This window comes from Silurus meridionalis, chromosome 6 (genome assembly GCF_014805685.1).
Source record: "Silurus meridionalis isolate SWU-2019-XX chromosome 6, ASM1480568v1, whole genome shotgun sequence".
NCBI lineage: Eukaryota > Metazoa > Chordata > Actinopteri > Siluriformes > Siluridae > Silurus > Silurus meridionalis.
This window is the reverse complement of record NC_060889.1, coordinates 12172049-12191994: the sequence shown is the minus strand read 5'-3', so window position 1 is coordinate 12191994 and position 19946 is coordinate 12172049. Positions and strand designations below refer to the sequence as shown.

At 38.3% G+C, this 19946-nt stretch overlaps 2 protein-coding genes across 3 annotated transcripts in view; one reads left to right on the top strand and one right to left on the bottom strand.

The window, feature by feature from the left end:
- The first annotated feature begins 2311 nt into the window (after positions 1–2311).
- On the top strand, positions 2312–10506 carry rab1ba (zRAB1B, member RAS oncogene family a). The gene is made up of 6 exons (XM_046852802.1): positions 2312–2639; positions 5077–5149; positions 5547–5642; positions 6439–6534; positions 7319–7450; positions 7607–10506. Exons 1-6 carry the CDS (start codon positions 2626–2628, stop codon positions 7799–7801), a joined length of 606 nt encoding a protein of 201 aa, XP_046708758.1. The 5' UTR covers positions 2312–2625; the 3' UTR covers positions 7802–10506.
- Positions 8917–19946, bottom strand: part of peli3 (pellino E3 ubiquitin protein ligase family member 3) — a 27649-nt gene continuing 16619 nt past the window's right edge. For both annotated transcript variants that reach the window (XM_046852801.1, XM_046852800.1), the window contains exons 3-7: positions 17573–17702; positions 16534–16635; positions 16042–16269; positions 13384–13572; positions 8917–12394 (exon numbers count right to left, since the gene is read on the bottom strand). In XM_046852801.1, coding sequence (XP_046708757.1) covers positions 11816–12394; positions 13384–13572; positions 16042–16269; positions 16534–16635; positions 17573–17702 — 1228 coding nt within the window. In that variant the 3' untranslated portion in view covers positions 8917–11815. The remainder of the gene's footprint in view (positions 12395–13383; positions 13573–16041; positions 16270–16533; positions 16636–17572; positions 17703–19946) is intronic.

Here is a 19946-nt window from a genome sequence, read left to right as displayed (position 1 = left end):
GCATTAAGTATACGGACACCTACTATATGTATTAAAATGACAGAGAAAGTTCATTCATGCAATCTCAGTAACTGCCTTGTACTGCTCAGGGGGATGAAACTGTTGAACCTGGAAAAAACACAAACACACAAGCACTTCAACAGACAGTGACCTGAGCTGAACCAGGAATCTTATAGCTGTAGAGCTGTACAGTTAAGATAAAGCCAATATTTATTTTCCACAAACAATGCATTGATTTCTCACTAAAATATCAGCAATGCATCTGCATTTATCACATGTCCACAATTCATCAGCAATCACTCAGTCAGACATTGCAGCTTTAAAATAGTCCAGACCAGAGAAGTAAGCACACATTTGCTATACAGGGGGTGATGAAAATTTGTGAACTCTTTAGAATTGTCTATATTTGGACATGATAAAGAACTATAGATAACGTATTTTTGGACAGATGAGACCAAAATAGAACTAAAGATTTATGTTTGGAGGAAAAAAAAAATGCTGCATTCCATAGAAGGGACAGCTTAGTGGTTAGATGTTAAGATGTTGGACTTCTGTTTAGAAGGTCTTGAATTTAAATCCCAGCACCACTAAACTTCCACTGCTGGACTCTTGAGGTAAGGCACCTAACCCTCTACTACTCAGTTGTATGAATTAGATAATTGCAAGTTGCTCTGGATAAGGGGGTCTAACAAATGCCGAAATGTAAAATGCAGTATAAAAACATTATCTGTGAAACGTGGTGGTGGTGGTGTCATCATATTCATCATTACTGAATCTGGGACGGATGGAACAATGAATTCAGAATTATAAAGGAAAATGTCAGGACATCTGTCCATGACCTGAATTTCAACTCCAACAAATAAGGAACAAAGTTACTGCTTTGGAATGACAAAGTCAAAGTCCTGACCTTAATCCAACAGAAATGTTGTAAAAAACTGAAGCAATCAATTACCGTAAAAAAAACTCACCAAAAATTCCAAAGTTGAAGCTTTTGTGTACTGAGAATTGGGGCTAAAATTCTGATAAGCTATGGTACAGAATTGATTAACAGGTGCCAGAAACCTTTACTTACAGTTATTGCTTTACAATGGGGTGACATACGGTGACATACTTCTGCCAGATATGTAATACTGAATCATTTTTCTTAATGAATAAATGACCAGTATAATATTTTGTTTAATTTGCTCAATCGAATTCACTTTGAGGATTTTGAGGCAAACAATTCTAAAGGGTTTACAAAATCTCAAGCACCACTGTATGTCTGTGGATTGCAGACACTGGCTAAATGAACAAAATTCATGAAGTTTTGCAGCTTGTGAATAACTGCAATCTATTGTGCGGAGGGGAAGCCACAAAGCACAAAGCTACAAATTAGTGCCATTTAACCACATTACTGCTTGTCACTTAGGAGTTGTTTTAGCTAACAGCAGATTCAGTGAAAACAGTACATGGCATAGTATCGAATAGAAAACAAAAAGTGAAGCACTGTATGGCAAAAAAGGTTTATGGACATTTGACTATCATTCCCTTAATTGCATATTGAACCTCCCATTCCAGGTTTTGTCACTGTTATAGTAACAGCCATTCTTCCGGGACGGCTTTTCACTACATTTTGACGAGTGGCTGTGTGCGACAAGAGCATAAGAGTTAGAAGGGGAAATCTGAGACAGGGTTCCAGTATATAGCAACTATAGCAAATATAGCAAAAGCCTGAAAGTGTGTGTATGTGTATAATGGAAGCAGGAAGCAAAATGGCTGTATAATTGCAGTATGATAGATAGATAGATAGATAGATAGATAGATAGATAGATAGATAGATAGATAGATAGATAGATAGATAGATAGATAGATAGATAGCTTTTTATAATTGTTTTTTATTTTTTACTTTTTTAAGTTCTCTGCGTGGTATTATAGAGAGAATATTTGTGTCACATATACCAAGGTGTGTTTTGACAGTTTGGAAAGGAATAATTCCAACATCATGATCTATATTTTGACCAACATTAAATAAATAAAATACAATAGTAAAACTAAATTTGAAAGACAGGAATGGTCTTTAAAAGATGATAGAATTGGAAATAATGTCCAGACTTTTTTTTCGTGACATTCCCTGGAGCTTCTCTTTATATGATTATGATGGAGAAAAATTATATGATTGTGTGAATCAGTTCAGTCATAAAACCAAAATGAACCCCAGGGCCAGAAACTATAAGGGCGTATGACGTCATGTAAGGGTTGCCTAACTTTCTGTCTTTTTTTATTGTTAATTTTTTTTTTTAAATCCGGCCGTACTGCCACGTCATCTGATGTCACTGCCGCACCTGCGCAGCCATCTTGTAACTTCTCCTGCGGCCAGAGGAAGGAGGAGGAAAAAAAGCCCGGATAAAGGAGCCTGCTGTTATTCAGTAAGAGTAATGTCCGGTAAGTGAAAGGAGCTCGTAGTAAAGGCGGTGTGCAGCAGTGACAGCAGCAGCAGCGGAGGGTAAACCGAAACACAGCAGCCTGAGTCACCACAGTGCTTCACAATCACAATCGGAGGAATCATCTATTATCTCGGAGTCAAAGAGGAAGCAAAAGTGTTCGTCAGACTTCCATTTAAAACACACACCCCGGCCTTCTCCCACCATGAATCCTGAATAGTAAGTATGACTCTTCCTTCACTAATACATGCCGCACTAATGGACCTTTTTTTTTTATTTCGTCTTCCTTTCCATTTCACATCCACTCCTCATAGAAAACCATGGCGTCGTTAGCCGACAAGCTTTGTCACTTCGTCTAGTTAGCTCCTGTCATCTGCCTCGCTAGCTAACCTCTATCTTATAATGCACACCCGTTTCGCGACACAGTCCACTTCGTGGGTTGCGATTGGCTGAGATCAGGGACGGTTTACGACACTGGCTAATGGACGCGCCGAACCAAGCTTATTAACAGCCAATCCGCGCGTTGGAGGCGGGCCGTTTTGGAATACGGGTTCGTTATGCTAATTGTAACGAATATAAGCAAACTAGCTAGCGCGCTATCGGAAATATGAAATTAGCTGTTTTTGACGACACAATTGGTTTTGACGACTGCTGGACGTCATTTTAGATTCGCTCTCATCTTACACCGTATTAAAAAACTTATTTTGGGTGATTTTTGAAACCGACAGATAGGATCATTTTACGCTGGGTGGCTAATCGACAGTGGACGCCTTTTGGTTGCGCCGCAGCCGGTTTCCTTTCGATTTAATTGCCCTCGTTAGGTAAAATGGATGCGTTTCAGAAGGAGAGGGTCTCATAACCTAGAAAGTGGAGGAAATTGACAGAAGTTCAGCCAGAGATTGAGTCTCCTGTCCACAGGGTTTAGGCCTGTGAAGTCTCTGGGCTGTGGCCAGAGGAAGAGGAGGAGGAGGAGGTCATTGGCGATGCTATGAGTGGTGGCCAATATGGCACCAAACTCCCATCAAGACACTTCCACTTTTGCACGATAACTGTTATGCCAACAAATATTGATCAATATTATAAAACGTGAAACCTAAAAGCTAACTTTCTCTACTATCTGGATATAATGAACCTGAAATAAAGGCCGACTTGATTTGAGTTAATAATGATCAAATATATATCGTGTATATAAATAAAACAGGAAATGTGTCTAAAATGAATTATGGAAACAAATGATGGGTAACAGAATGTGTTGTTTTCATGAGGTTTGCTGCCAGGAAGTGCTAATTCGGTCTTAGTTTTCCTGTATTTTTATTATAAATGAAAATTGAACGTCTTGAAATGCTGCATGTGCAAGTGGACACGTGTAGGACATTGTAAGGTGTTTTCATGGTCAGGAATCTTGTGGTCCGCTTAGTATTAAATTTGGTTGTAAGTAAATTAGGCTAGTGGATTTTAATGTTTTATTATGGATACATTTCAATTTGGCCATGCGCAGAAACCCGCCACATGGAGGAAAAAGACATACCACAGTCACTCAAGATTTGAGTTTGTCCTGTGTACAGGAGTCATTTTGAAACACCGTGAAATGAAATTCTTACTTTGAGAATAAATTTCAGACAAACCGCAACCGAAAAATGACGCAAGAAACGAATAACAAATGTACAAAGTCATGATGCAGTTATAGTGCAAATGCCAGAAACAGAAGTGTGTGTATGTATAGAGTGCATGTTAACGTACACACGCATGTGCAAAGTCCTGCAGAGGTAGAAGTCAACATTGGTTTCCAGAAGATGAAAAAAAAGCCATACAGGAGCATGTGACATTGAAAATAAAGCCCAACCCACCATTGCATTTATATGTTCAGTGTATAGCATACAGAAAAAACCAGAAGAAAAATCAGCAAAGGAAAGAAAAACTAAAATCATTTAGTCGAATATGTTGCAAAAAGCATCTTTCTCATGGAACATGTGCTTGCTCAGAGCTGATTCACGCAGTGTAGTGAGAAGATGCAGTCTGTCATGACAACACTTTTTTAAACAACCTCTAAAATAACGCCCTGTTATGTGTTGCCTTTTGACACGGACACGTCAAACTGTATTACATGCTGTATGCCCAAAGTGCCGATTGCTTCACGACAGGTGTGACGCAACACCTTGTTACATGTGTAACACTAGTCCTTAACAGTGCCATGTGCTCAGTATTCAGAAAGCACCACAACAGCTTGTTGATTGCAACATTTAGATAGTTAGGAGGGGGCACGAGTCACACGGCTTCTATCTGGTGGATGGACCCTGTTTTTGTTTACCACAGTGTTGTTATTTGTACTTGTTTTTAATGTCTTTGCAATAATTAAATGAAGTTATCTATTATAGGAACAATAAGCATTCACTTTTATTTATGTTGCTTTCAAATTTGTGAATTGGTGTTCTTTTTTTTTTTTTTTTTTTTTTTTTACTTTTGTTATTTAATTTTTTTTCCCCAAGAATTACTAATAGAATCATCATTGATAGATGGACCTTGTTTTCTCAGAAATAAATTCTCTTGCTTTCGTTGAATTATCATCTTTCCTGTTTTCACTCTTTTTGCACTGTAATCCTCTGTGGGGAATTTTTAAGCTGCAATGTGATTTTATGCTTTTTTTCCCTTTTTTTAGCGACTACCTGTTCAAACTGCTCCTCATCGGTGACTCTGGAGTGGGCAAGTCATGTCTCCTGTTGAGATTTGCAGTAAGTACATAACTCGGTGATACTGTTTGAAATAAAAATTAAGATCATGCAACCTTTCTGGTCCTTGAACTCTTTGGCAACTCTTTGGTTTTAGAACCGCACCAGTGTGTCTAAGGTTAAATTCATTCTGATGAATATATGATGCATCCAAATAGTATTACTGAAAACCTGGTTTCATTTGATCTGCAGTGGAAAGTGGAAAAGGTCCAACTTGTGTCTCCTCAGTAAGATGTAGACTTAGTGATTTCTTAACTTAATAAATCGAACATTGTCTTTCATATACACTTTTGAAACGCTATATAATTTACTCTGTTCAGTCACTGTTATTGATTTTGACTAGTACACTTTATATTTATTAATATACAACCGGTTGTGACAATGCATGCTTTTTGTCTAGGATGATACATACACGGAGAGCTACATCAGCACCATCGGAGTGGACTTCAAGATCAGAACCATTGAACTGGATGGCAAAACTATTAAGCTTCAGATTGTGAGTGAAATCTAAAGCTTTTTTTTTTTCTTCAGTGGTTCCTGGGTTTTTCATGTGAATTTTTTTTAGTTTAAGCTTAAACTTTCACTTGCAGCAATCATTGTAATCACTACAAATATTTGTTAGTTAAATACAAATATATTTGTAAATGTTTTAAAGTAAAAAAAAGTGATTTAAATCAGGTAAATTATCAATACACCAAACGAAACTGTTTCCAAACGGACGGTTAATGAAGTGATACCGGAAAAACTACTTATTTTAACGTCCATACGGATTACACAATCAGAGAAGTTGTTTTGGGAATTGGTTTGTTTAAAAGTAGACATTTCAAGCTCTATAGATCTATATTTATTCTGTTTGTTAGGCAGTTTTTCACTGAGAATTAGGTTGTTTTATTCATGTCTGTGATGATGACTGAGATGGCAGAGAGCCAAAATACAAATAAAAGTAGACAGTAGAGTCTTTACAGTTTCGAATAATGTATTGCTCTTATCTAGACAATCAAAAGAGACAGTAATTTAAGTTTGTTTTGGCTTTATGACGAATAAATGCCTAGTGTGTTTGATGACCTCATAGGGGTTTATTTCTGGATGTGCGCATTATGCCGGATTTAGGCAAAAACCAAATGTTTAGTGATTAAAAAAAAAAAAAAGAAAATCCAGAATTTATTTATTTATTTTTATCTGAGTAAAGAACGCATGTGAATTGACAAACAAATTAATATTAATATATATTTATTACATACATACACACACCCTGAAATTCCCTTTTTTCACCATCTCTTTCTCCCTCTCAGTGGGATACTGCTGGACAGGAAAGGTTTCGCACCATCACTTCCAGTTACTACAGAGGAGCCCATGGCATCATTGTGGTGTATGATGTCACTGATCAGGTAATGCACATTGAAACATAAAAAACACGAATATCAAACTATGGATGTAGATTGAATTAGGGAACTTATGAAAACTGCAAGACCTGAGGAGAGGCATAGTATGCAGTATAGGTTTTGTGCCAAACTAAAGCCTGATACATGAGTTATGTATATTGTTATATTTTTTGTACTCCTTGCTTCTCATTTACAATGAATCTTGAAACAAAATTGAACTCTGATAAAACAAGCTCCAACCAGTGATGGAATACTCAGTACAAGATGAGACTTTATTTTATTATTAGACTTCGAGGCACAGTGGCATCCTCAGCATCGTGGTTGTCTTGATTAATAAATAATCAGTGAGTCTGTGAGGGATCAACTTAATGTTTGATTATTGTTAATGATTATTGCTGCGCCGAGGTCAAATTCGAAAAGAACAGACTTTACTGTGGTTGGACTTCCTTGGAATTTCAATTATTTGAAAGTTTCAGAAACTTTAATGAAGTGGCATTTTGCACACAGTTATGCTGTTTGATTCAGTTAGGGAGCGCTGCTGTGTCACCTTTTGGCATGGAGGCAAAAATTGATGTTGCTGTGTGCAGCATTCTTACAATGCAGCTAATTGGCCACTTAGTCTTATATGTCAGGGGGGCAGTTTAGAGCATACATTCATTTTCTGCACTTTACCTTTCTGTAAGTCAATTTGTTGAGCTACATCAGTGCTTTATAGAAACCTTACCGCACGAGTCCGTTGGTGCAGTATCAGCATTGTGCAATTTATTTTCTCTTTTTACTCTCCCGGTAGGAATCTTACAACAATGTAAAGCAGTGGCTGCAGGAGATTGATCGCTATGCCAGTGAGAATGTCAACAAGCTGCTGGTTGGAAACAAGTGCGATCTCACAACGAAGAAAGTAGTGGACTACACAACAGCCAAAGTATGAACAAGCTTCAGTGCTCTTTCTTTGTACTTCCACATTTAGAACGTTGTGTGTGCGTGTGTGTGAGACGGCTCCTTTGTTGTTCACGTCAATGAAAATGCACTACAAAATCTAGCAACTCCTTTATCTGAGAGTCTTTTTATGTCTTTGCAGGAATTCGCTGACTCTCTTGCCATCCCTTTCCTTGAAACAAGCGCTAAAAATGCCACCAATGTAGAGCAGGCCTTTATGACCATGGCCGCCGAGATCAAGAAACGCATGGGACCGGGAGCTACGGCTGGAGGAGACAAACCCAACCTGAAGATCGACAGCACTCCAGTTCGACAGTCTGGTGGTGGCTGCTGTTGAAGAGCCTCTCTCTCTCCCTGTCTCTCTTTCTCTCTCTCTCCCTCTTTTTCACACATAGACACACACAAACATGCCCTTTCTGCCCTCTCTCACACACACACACACACACACACACACACACACATGCACACACGCATACATACATCTAGGAGCATAAGAACAGAAGGTGAAAATGTTCTAACAGAGTAACCACTGCGTTCGAAGCCAAAGCTTGAGTTTTAACGTTCCCTTGGCTTCCTTGCAAGGAGTTTTGTAGCCTCCTCTATGAGATCCTGGTCCTCTCCTTGGTTTTATACTCCTAGACTCACACCGTATCTCTTTTGACCTCTGTCTTCTGAAATCTTGACCTATTCTTCTATTTTAGTCTCACCTGCATTAAAATTCCACCCACAACCCAAACCCTCTGAAGACGCAGTGATTTCTATCTTATGACAGAGGTGCAAATAGAAAAGTAATTGGCTTTTGGAGGACAGCCTTTTTATTGTAAAATAAAGAGCTGAGGGATTTGAGTGAGTCGGGAAAGTTGCATAATCCTGTTTGTCATGAAGTCTCTCCCAGTTTTGCCTTCATCGATCCAACACAAACCCTTGTACACTTGTCAAAGTTTCTTTTGTTGTTCAGTGTATAAAGAATAAAAAACCTAAATTTGGCAATATTATATATTTCATATTCTGATCTTACTAAGGTTATTATTCGTTTTAAGACTTAATGGTAGTTTGTTTTTTTGTTTTTTTCCTAATCATAATTATTGTACAAAGGCTTACTGCAGTCAAATTTAGGTGTTTGGCAGGGAGAGGGTGGAAAGCTTGATGTCTGGAGTATGGGCTGGCTGACTAAAGCTACTGTTCCCCGTTACCTCATTTAACTCCTCCCCGGTCATTTGTTTTCAGTGTATTCAGGAGCAGGAGAAAAAAAGTTCAATCCAGACTGGAACTGTAACGCCTAGTGATGGCTCAATTTTCTCTTCTGTATTTTAAGTGAAAGTCAGTTGTTGTTCCTCGTCACTGGACGCTCAGTGCAGTAAAGCAATGGTATACGAAAAATCATGCAAGCTTTGCGGCAGAGTAGTTAGTTTTTGGATTGCGAGATGAGCTTTCATTTCTTTTATTTTTTTATTTTAATTATTATTTTCAGGTGTGCCGGTCTTTTTGTCAAAATTACTGTAGCGTTTGGGTTTCATTTTGTCCAAGATGTCTTGGGTTTGACGTCTACTTTGACATCTTAGCGTTTCGACGAGTCAGTCTTTTGCAGAATCTGTATAGACGTTGCGTATGTTTTGCTGTACAAGCTCAGTTCGACACAACCCATCATCCCTGCAAAACTGTGTGGTTTAGAAATGTCTTTGTATGTGTGCATAAAGTGTAAACATACACGGGGGGGTGGGGTGTACTCCTGAAGGTGTGTTAAATCAGTGGGATGTTTGTACTGTGGGTCTTATCAAGATGGAGGATGTTGGGACTGACTGGTCTTGGCTTAGAGACCGGATATGACCTTCCATATTCTCCAAAATACAACACTCATGTTCAAGCCCCTTTTTCTTTTTGCATTCGGCCTAAAATAAAATTAACTTAATCTTTGAGACCTTTCATTATTTGGTGTAGAACAGTACAAAAATCTTGGCAGTGTAAGGGTTAATATATAGCCCTTCAATTTAAAGCCCCTCTACCCCTAATGTGACTTCAAGTTTAGAAAACAAAAGCGTCCCCTTACTAAGTTAAGATTTAAAACCCATGAGCAATGACTTTCTTGTGGACAACAGACAGTGTTTTTGTCATAATATAGTATATGTAGAATGTGGATCTAGAAAAAAAACAACCTAGATGCAGTTTGTGTAGACCTGTCTTGAAGAAGTTGTCTATCATATTGTAATATTAGAGTACTAATAAACTGAGCCATTTACATTTAATGCCACTTCAGCCATTTTTAACCTCAGAATAACACTTTTTTTGGGAGATTAAAGACATTGCTCAGTGAGATTGGTTTGGTGGAATGGGGGTGAAGGGAGCAGTAGCAGGTTTGTGGGGGGTGTACAGGGATGGGGTTGGGTTTACTGTATTTAGGAACATTCCTTCTATTTCAATTACATGTGATGTCTGTAAAAAAAAAAAAACCCCAACAAAAAACAAACAAAAAAAAAAAAACACAACAAAAAATCACATACGTCTCACTTCAGACCTGTACTCCATCACACATTAAATCCGAGTGCCCTCTGTTTCCTACATGTTCAGAATGCGTTATTTTTGTTGTTTTTTTCCATGAGGCTTGCTGTTCTACTGATTTTAACCTATGAATTGAGCTATTAAGTTGTGATGCTGTGTGTCTGATTAACGGATTTAGGGCCTAGGGGCAATGTATAAGGGTGGGACATTATTCTAAACAAGAGGGGAGGGGCTGCTTTTGAATGTGATGGAATTTTGCTGCGTGCTTTCTTTTTTGTTTCTCTTTTTTTTGTTTTGTTTTGTTTGGCTTTTACTTTTTAACTTTGTTCATTGTTCTCTCTGTCATTTGCACATCTCTATGTTGCTTTGGGCGAGGCATGATGAAGGTGCAGGCGACTGTTGTAGTGAGAGCACCAGGCCGGTAGTTCTTTCTCTCTCCCACTGCTTGCTCACTCTGGTGCTCTTTCATAGCTCAGTTTGATCATGTTTTTCTTCTTTCTGTACATATTATTATAAATATATATAATAAAAATGATCAATGTCTTATGTGTGGCTTTTTGGGTTTTTTTTTTTTTTAGTTGGTGGTTCATGAATTGCATCTTTTTATTGCCTGGATCGTCATTTTTAATTGGTGCTCTTAATGCAGCTTATTTTTGAGTCACAATATAAGAGCAAACCATAGCCCGCACTGTAAACATAGTCAATGTAGCAACCTAAATAGAAGAAAATGTGTATTTTCTAAAAGTGCCTCTTTTTTTTTTTTCTTCAGTTGTTTATAGATTTTCAGTCACCTCATCAAGCAGCTTGTTATTTAAAATATTACAGTGTATGATCTTACTGCCTACCTGTTACTAATCCCATTATGGGAGGTTAGAGGTTTTGAAACCATTCATGCTGCTGTAACTGATTAGCTGTCTTATTTTTTTTTATATTATGCTTTGTATTAGCAAGTCTAAACAGCTGGATTTGTTTCAATACTGAAGTTGTTTCACGATTCATCAATTCTACCCAGTAGCTTAAGATCGTCCTGATCAGATCCAAATGTCTTAATGATCGAAGTACATTCTAGTATTAGTCTATATTAAAAATAATAACTGCACATCTTGGTCCTGTAAGCAAGTCCTTATGTGAATTAGTCAGTAGATCAAAAGCTATGATACAGATCTACACAAATATAATAAATGGTTTGCTTTTGACTTGTAAATGGCTTCTGTACTGTATATCTTGTTCTTTTTCTTACACGCAAAGGCCAGTGTGCATAGTGTTTGTGGGGCAGCAATAATGACCTTGAGTTATTTATAGCCAGGGAATGAGCTGCAGTCTGCAGACACGACTGTACCACTCTGCCCAGACGTCCCTGAGAAACAGATGAAGAGACGGGGAGGGAGGGAGGGAGGCAAAGAGGAGAGAGTCTGCTTAAGCCTTTCTCTCGTTTATGCTGCATCATCGTTGTGATGTCGAAGGCGTGTAGCGTTCATCTTACTGCCTATATATTTATAGTGTTCATATGTTTTAATATAATGTCAAATACAAATGACTGGTGATGACGGTGTATATTTCAGATCCTGGCCCATAGCCACATTTCTTTTACAGTAGGTTTTCATCAGCAAGGCAACACAACGTTTCTGCCCTAAAACGATGCCCATAAATCTTTCTTAGTACGTTGCTTGTGCACGGCAATCTTACAAAAAGCAAGCAATCGTTTCCCTTTATTTATTTCATCACCTTTATTTACATATACTCTCAACATTTTCTCCTTTTTTTTTTCAGCACGCTGGTGTCTCGGTGCAGGAACAGTTCAGTACATTGACTCCAGGCCCTTTAGTCCTTGTGTTTCACATGCAGTCCTGCTGTCTCAGTCAACGGGGCCTTGGAAGATGAGCTTGATGTGGCCGTGCTGGCCAGTGAGCCATGTGCCACAGAAGGGACATGCTGCGTGGAAGGCGTGGGTTCCGTGCGGCAGTGGAATCTGGCTCCAGCCTTGTGCCGTTTTCTCTGAGCACACGTGGCCGCAGGGGCAGAAAGCATGTGTCGGGGGCCCTGCGTCTAGATACAGGCCGCCCTCGCAGCCCAGCCACAAAGGCACGTACGGGCCCACCTTCCTGCACATGGGGCACTCGCGCTCGGCTGCCCCCACTGCCTTATCCTTCTCTCTGCGGAAGCCCCAGTTGTGGTAGCCGTGCACGTGACCGCAGTTCATGTAGACCCATGGCTGCTTCTTGTCGACGGTGGCACGTTGCGCCAGGCTGGGGAAGGCTAGCGTGTTGAAGCCCACTGGACACTGGGGACGTGCGGCGTTCAGCTCCTGGCGCAGTGACTCGAGCTGCTTGAGCGTAGGCGTGCGCCGTAGGCCACTCGGGCTCCGCCAAAGCAGCGTGGCGCCACACAGGTCAATCAGAGAGCCATCCTGCAGTGTGTTTGACTCATTCTCGACCTGCGAGAGTGAAAAGCCCACACACTGGTAAAGATTTGGGCAGAACCATGCGTTACAAGGCATGTTTGTTTTATATAAGAACTTCCTTTCAGACTGTCATCTCATGCTTTTTCTGCATTTATTTAATTTTACATTGGTGTAGGGAATCATGTACAGTGGTGGACAAAGTACACAAACCATGTACTTGAGTTAGAGATCCAGTAGGTAAAATATTACTTCAGTAAAAGTAAAAGTGCACCCTTTAAACAAGTATTTGCCTTAAAATGTACCCAAGTAACAAGACTCTTTACTTAATCAACTCAGTTAATGTGAAAAGACTCTGGTGTGCTATGAGTAACAATCTATAATTAGAATGATATTGATGAGTCAAACACAATGATATCTATTACAATTATTATAACTACTTAAAAACAATTTTGCAAATAAGGCCACGGGTGTAGTGGCAAGTTCGAGTCCGAAGTTTCTTCCATCATTTATTCCTCTCAAAATGTTCTGCTTGATGTTGAACTGACGTTGAACTGTATGTTCATGCTGAGTAGATACCACCGAGCGGCAATCAAAACCAGTTTAAAAATGGAGCGCGTGCTCCCTGATTGTTGTATTACTGTGCCAGTAAGTTTTTACCCACCCATAAATAAAAAGGAACGACTGATTTTGCAAATTGTAGTTGAGTATAAAGTAAGATTTTTGACTTTGAAATGTAGTGAAGTTAAAGTCTCCCCAATTGAAAATCCTTCAGTAAAGTAGATACGTGAAAAAACTCAAGTACAGTAACAAACTGCATATACTTTGCTTCTGTCCACCACTGATCATAAAGTGTAAAAAAGCCTTAACAGGATTGTTAAAAACAGTTTTCAGTAATATAGCAAACAGAAATTGCTCTAAAGTTACACATGGTCGATTGCCTGTTTAGTTTTTGTTCTTAAGTAAGCAATTATTTTAGCCTTGAATTAAATTTCAAGGATTGTACCACTCTCAGCCCTGCTTACCAATTTGCCCCTCTGTTGAGCCGAGCGTGTTTCTCTCAGGGCAAAGACGTTTCCGCACACTGATATCTCCCTCCACACACCAGGAGTGGGTTCAGACACAAATTCCCCCGCAGGGTGCATCACCAACACCCCATTAGTAGTCAACCCATCCATCAAGCCATCTGAGGTCCGCCACTTAGCTGCCCGCTCCTATCACAAAAAAAGTAGCCTATAATGTTAAACATTCAACAAAGTGAAAATCAGTTACTATATAACATTCTGTATATGGATTAAAAAATGAAAATGCAAAGCTCAATAATATATTTATCTTGTGAAACATGCAAGATTGAGGCTTTTTATAATACATTGTATATGTCCTCATACAGTACATTTTCTTATATTCTCAGGGTTTTTCTCACCCTATTACTCTCCTCCTCCACGAAATGGAAGTGGGCAGTAGGAGTCCGTTGTGTGCCAAGGACATTAGTATGTGTCAAGACTCAAGCTGTGGCAAATCTTATCATAAATTACTTACTGCTACAGAATCATCCCCATGCTTTGTTCAACTGGCTTTTAGTTGCATTTTTGGTTTTACAATAATGCCTTTCTTTGTTGCACTCATGGAGGACATCCTGTATAAAGTTGCCTTACAGTTGAAAATAATAGTGTGAAAAAATCTTTTGTCACACTGATGAATATCTTTCAAAATCACTAAACTCTCTTTCAAAATATGAAATGAAAAACATATGGAAAAAGTTCCACTTATTATACCATTATATTCAAAGTACAAGCCAATTTCCAAAAAAAGTTGGGACACTGTGTAAAATATAAATGTAAAAAGAATGCAATGATTTGCAAATCTTTTAAATCCAGATTTTATTCACAATAGAGCACAGAAAACATCAAATGTTTAAAATGAGGAAAATAAATCAAAAATAAAAAAATACGGTTATTTAAAATTTGATTGCTGCAACAATTTAACCACTGTGTAACATCCCCTCTTCTTTTAACAATAGTCAGTATATGTCTGGAACTTAAGAAGACCAGTTGCTTTTTATATGGAGTGGGGGTGGGTGGGGGTTGGAGAGAGAAAGAGATACAGTCTGATACAGGATTCTAGCTGCGCATCAGTACTCTGTCTTTTTTTCGTATTTTTTATTTCATGATGCGCCAAATGTTTTTCAGTTGGTGAAATGTCTGGACTGCAGGCAGGCCAAGTCAGCACACTGACTCTTCTACTACAAAGCCATGCTGTTGTAATAGATGAAGTATGCGATTTAGCATTGTCTTGCTGGCATATGCAAGGCCTTCCCTAAAATGGAAGCATATGTTGCTTTTTCAGATGTGAAAGCTGCCCATACCATAGGGCAATAATGCAGCCCCATAGCATCAGTGATGCAGGCTTTTGAACTGAGAGCTTATAATAACCTGCATGGTCCCTCTCCTCTTTAGTCCTGAGGAGGCAGCGTCCATGGTTTCCAAAAAGAATAAAAAATTGGATTGTCTGACCTCAATACATTGTAAATGAGCTTAGGCCCAAAGAAAAGATGGCTTCTGCACCATATTCACATACTGTAGCGCTTAGATCTGCATTTGTGGATGACCGCAAACTGTGAACACAGACAATGATTTCTAAGGTGTATCTGAGCCTGATTTGCATTACAGAAACATGCTTCAGATTAAACATTTGATACGTTTTCTATGTTCTATTGTGACTAATATATGGGTTTATGCGATTTGCAAATCATTGCATTCTGGTTTTATTTACATTTTACACATTATACCAACGTATTTGCAATTGGGTTGTACTAATGATAACACTCAAGTCGAAATTAAAAGGTTACATTTAAAAAGTTGCCCAATTTTTCCTATAAAGGGCCAAAAATCTACCTTGATTGAGGCGGTGGGTCAAAATTAAATGTTGCATTATACTAAACTCTATATTAAAAATTAAGTTGGCCTGATTCCTTTAAATTACGATTTCACAATATTTAAAAATAGGTTTCTATTTCAGGTATCTACCTCATAAACACAATCCTATCTGTAGTACAGAGATCGATGCCTTATACAACTATTCAAGCTGTACAGCTTGTAATATCAGTGACTTGTCAAATTCACATATCTAAATTACATTTTTGCAGCTTAATAAAAGATGCTAAATGTTACATTAGAAATGGTGGTCTTTGGGAATTTTTCTCTTTTTTTTTGTGTTCACATATATGGCACGGTGGGCCAAATCCAAGGTCACCATGAGCAAACTCTGGCCCACAGGTCCAGTTTAGGCATCTCTGCCTTAAAGTATCTGCTATGATAAATAATTGCCACTTCTACTCAATTAATTCCACATATATATATATATATATATATATATATATATATATATATATATATACACACACATATATATATAAATGCTTCTCAAAACACTTGTTAAACTGTTCACCTCCTGATCCTGTTTAACCAGTAATTACAGAATGACACTTAGGAGATTGCAAAGTAACCGAATCCAACTCTAATACAAATCTTTCCTTATCTGACCGAGCAGCCTGGGAGCTGTTCAAAATTCAAACAGCTTACAGAAAGTGCAAGCTATTCCGATCAGACATTTTAATGGCAGACAAATCTAGTTGTGGCAGAGTTTCTTTTCTCGCTATCTCAGCCACTGCTGCTATGACTCACCCCGAGGAAGATGTTTTTGGAGGAATCGAAGCCAGCAGCATAGATACGGGCCGTGTAGGGGGCACTACGTTCACACATGATGCGGCAAGCGTAGCGGGAGATGGTGCTCTGTGCCGACTGGCCTCCGTCACCTCCCGCACCCCCCTGACTCTGACCTTGGCACTGCCCGCTGCTGCCTGCCATATCCGTCACCACAAAGTCGATCATGCTCTCTGTAGACCGACCAATCTTGGAGAAAACAAGGAAATGAGTAACAGCTGAAGAAAAAGTACAGTTCTTGCTTAAGTGTTCACCCACTTATACCCCGCTGGAACTTCTACAACAACTTGTAGCATCATTGTCAAGCGTGAAATAACTTTAACTGGGTCTTAGCATGAAAGTTACCCTTGACCTCTTAGCTGAATGCTGAATGCTTTTTCTTCTCTAATTCTGATCTGATAAATTCTATCATGGTGATTTCTAAATATATTTATGACATTAAAATTTGTTTACCTGGAACATATCTGTGTTTGAGTCATGTGTATACTCTACTATAACAGAATGACTCCTTGACAGTGTGTAGGAGATACTGTGCTGGCTTTTGTTGCTCAGTGCCTGAAACACACACACACACACACACACACACACGCACACGCACACGCACGCACGCACACGCACACACACGCACACGCACAGAGAGAGAAATACACTGTTAGATTTTTATCCTTTGTTAGCACTTTCATTATACCAGTGTAGGGAATGGTAAAGAGGGTTCTCTCAAAATCTCAAATCTTATGCAATGGCCACTGCAATATTATATAATGGATTTTTACTCTTGGCATTTATAGAGAGAATCAGGAGATATGCAGGTGGGTATGTAGGATTATGTTCAATGTCAGGTTACAGATTTTAAGTTGATTAAAACTGAAAAAGATTGAAAACTGAAAAGTCATTGTGTGATCAAAATGATGATGTTTTTTTTTAAAGTAGAGTGCTGAGCTGTAATTTTCCCAACAGAACAATATGTAATGATCCAATAAAGTAAGAAATACCTAATCCCAAAAATGTTCAGCTTCATTGAGAAGACATGTAGTCTTCTAAGCCAGGGAGTTTTTTACTAAAGCAATAGCTTTAGAGTTCTGTTTATGTTTGTTATATGAAACTCCCAGAAATTAATCATTTATAGTCCAGCGGTTCCTATAAACTGCTTGGTGCATGTAAGGTCTTGTTACAGTAGGCACAATAAGTAGTGCACTATACCACCTAATAGAAAACCATTAGTCTTTCTGTATATTAATGATTTTACACATTTTCTAAAGTATCAGAACACTTGGTTTTGTTTTTAAAGTGCACTCAACAAGTGCACTTAATACCAAGTTTAATAAGCAGGTAAGGGGGCAACAAACAATTGAATATAAAATAATATATACAAGTTTATTAACATCCTGGGAACTCTGAATGTTCACATGTAAATTAGTGTGACGTGAAACAGTGTACAGGATACAGACAGTTATCAACAGGCTTAATATTGAGTGATGCTCTGAATTCTCACCTTTGACACTAGAGGTGTGGATACATTGTGGATGACATCAGGTTTGACGCCATTGGCTTTAGGTCTCTTGTAAAGAGCTAGTCGACTCCTCCGGCGCCCTTTATCACCACCTGCTAATGAGCCGTTATGTCTGTGAATAACAGAATAAAGGGAATTAGGAGTTCAGTTCCTTTCAAATGTGATGAGTAGTTTTGCAGTGGTATGTATTTAACACAATGCCAAGTTTGTTGGAAATGATATGTTTTGACTGATAATCTTAATTCATACCTGTCACAAACAAAATAAATCATAGATGAGGACATGCTTAAGAATATATCTTGGTAATAAGGATATCTAGTTGTGTAAATAATTGCAATGTGGATGTGTAAACAAAATGCATATTTTTCAAACTTTTGATTTTTCTCCTACAGTAAATGTTGTGAGAAATTCTGCGGATGACTATATAACATACCCCTGAAATTTGTGATACTGGCATAAGACAAAACAAGCTGATTTGGAAAAAAAAAAAAAAGCAGTGCTTCAACATATGATGAAAACACCAAAAATATTATGATTTCTTTATTGTTCTACCAATTCTGGAATGTAAATCATGTAGACTCTCTAGAATGATTAAGAAAATGGTTGCAAAGCCTCCAACTGATAATGGAAAGCTGTCTTACAATTAATCAATGGTCAACAACTCATTCACTAGGAGTGCTTTGTTTTCACCTTATATTGATTATGAATGGGTTTATAAAGCTATTCCCCCTTCTCTTTATATCTTCCACACTAATGGCCACTGGTCTCTGCTCACATTCTCTCCCAGGCCTTTCATTCCATAGCTATTTTTGGTTGTTGTGGGATTTGAATGATGTCTTTGTCGATAGTCAAATGAGGTGTTTTATATCCACAGCTGAAATCTGAAGATAAGTGAATGGAGCAGATGTATCTGTGCAGCACTAGTAGAGCCTGAATGATGTTACGTTCATTCATGCAAAAGAAAAGGATCATAACATGAGTCCTATTTATCTGAAGGTAATTTTACCCTTGAACTCGTTTTAAATTACACTCAGCAAAAGGTTTGTTGCATGTAGCATTGTCGAAACAGTTTTGCAAAAGAAAACTGTATATGTGACAAAGAAATCTAGTGTTCTTTCAGACATACACTATATAGACAAATGTTTGTGGACACAAGATTCCTATGTGCTTTCTGAACATCCCATTCCTCATTTAGTTCCCATTTGCTGACACTATACCTTCCACTCTTCTGGGAAGATACTCAGCTAGATTTTGGAGTGTGGCTTTAAGGCTTTTTTTGTTGTTGAGGTTTGATCCAATTGTTCCCAAAGTTTTTCAGGTCAGAGCTCTACAGCAGGCCACTCAAGATCACCTTCTCCAACTCATGATATGAGTTGGCCAATGGTCTCTGCTTACGTTTTGTCCCAGGCCTTAAAAAAACAGGCCACTCGGAAATTAGAACGTAAATGGCATGGAAGGGGAGCCTCCTGAGTTATAGAAAAGCTAGATCAGCATTTTTCTCTAGCCTCATAAAAAAAAAAAAAGCATAATCCTAGATGTTTCTTCAGTACTGTACCAAAATTAACAGGGAATAAAAGCACTGCACTAACATGTAAACCATCAATAGGTAGTAATGATTTCACAAGCATTTTCAGTAATAAAATTGAAAACATCACGCAAAAAATCCAGACGATTAATATAAATCCAAACTATTTTATAAATAACCTTGTAGATAGCACTGTTATTATAACAAATCAACTACAAATTCTCCTATTCAAGAGAATGCATGCATTTCATTTATTTCCTCAACAAAATCAACTTGTATTCTTGATCCCTTGCTTACAAGTTTATTCAAATAGATAATTCCAGAAGTAACTGAACCTGTTCTAAAAAATTTTAAATGGCAGTTATTAATCTCCAAATAAGAAACCAGACATTGACCCTTGTCAGCTGTCCAATTATAGACCAATATCAAACCTCCCCTTAATCTCCAAGATTCTAGAAAAGGTTGTAGCACAGCAGTTATGCTCACACTGACTTAGGAATAACATTTTCAAAATGTATCAGTCAGCATCATAGCACAGAGACAGCGCTGGTTAAAGTTTTAATTTATCTGCTATTGGCCTCTGATCAGGGTTTTGATCACTTAGTTGTTTTGCACAGCCTTAGTGCAACTTTTGACACCAAGGAGGACATTTGATCATAATGTCCTCTTTGCTAGACTAGAAAAGGTTGCTGGAATAAAGGGAACAACTATCTTCTGGCTTATTTGTCTAATTGCTATAATTTTGTTGATGTACATGGTGAGTAATCCACATTCTCTGAGGTAAAGTTTGGTGTTCCGCAAGGACCTGTCTTAGGCCCACTGTTTTTCTTT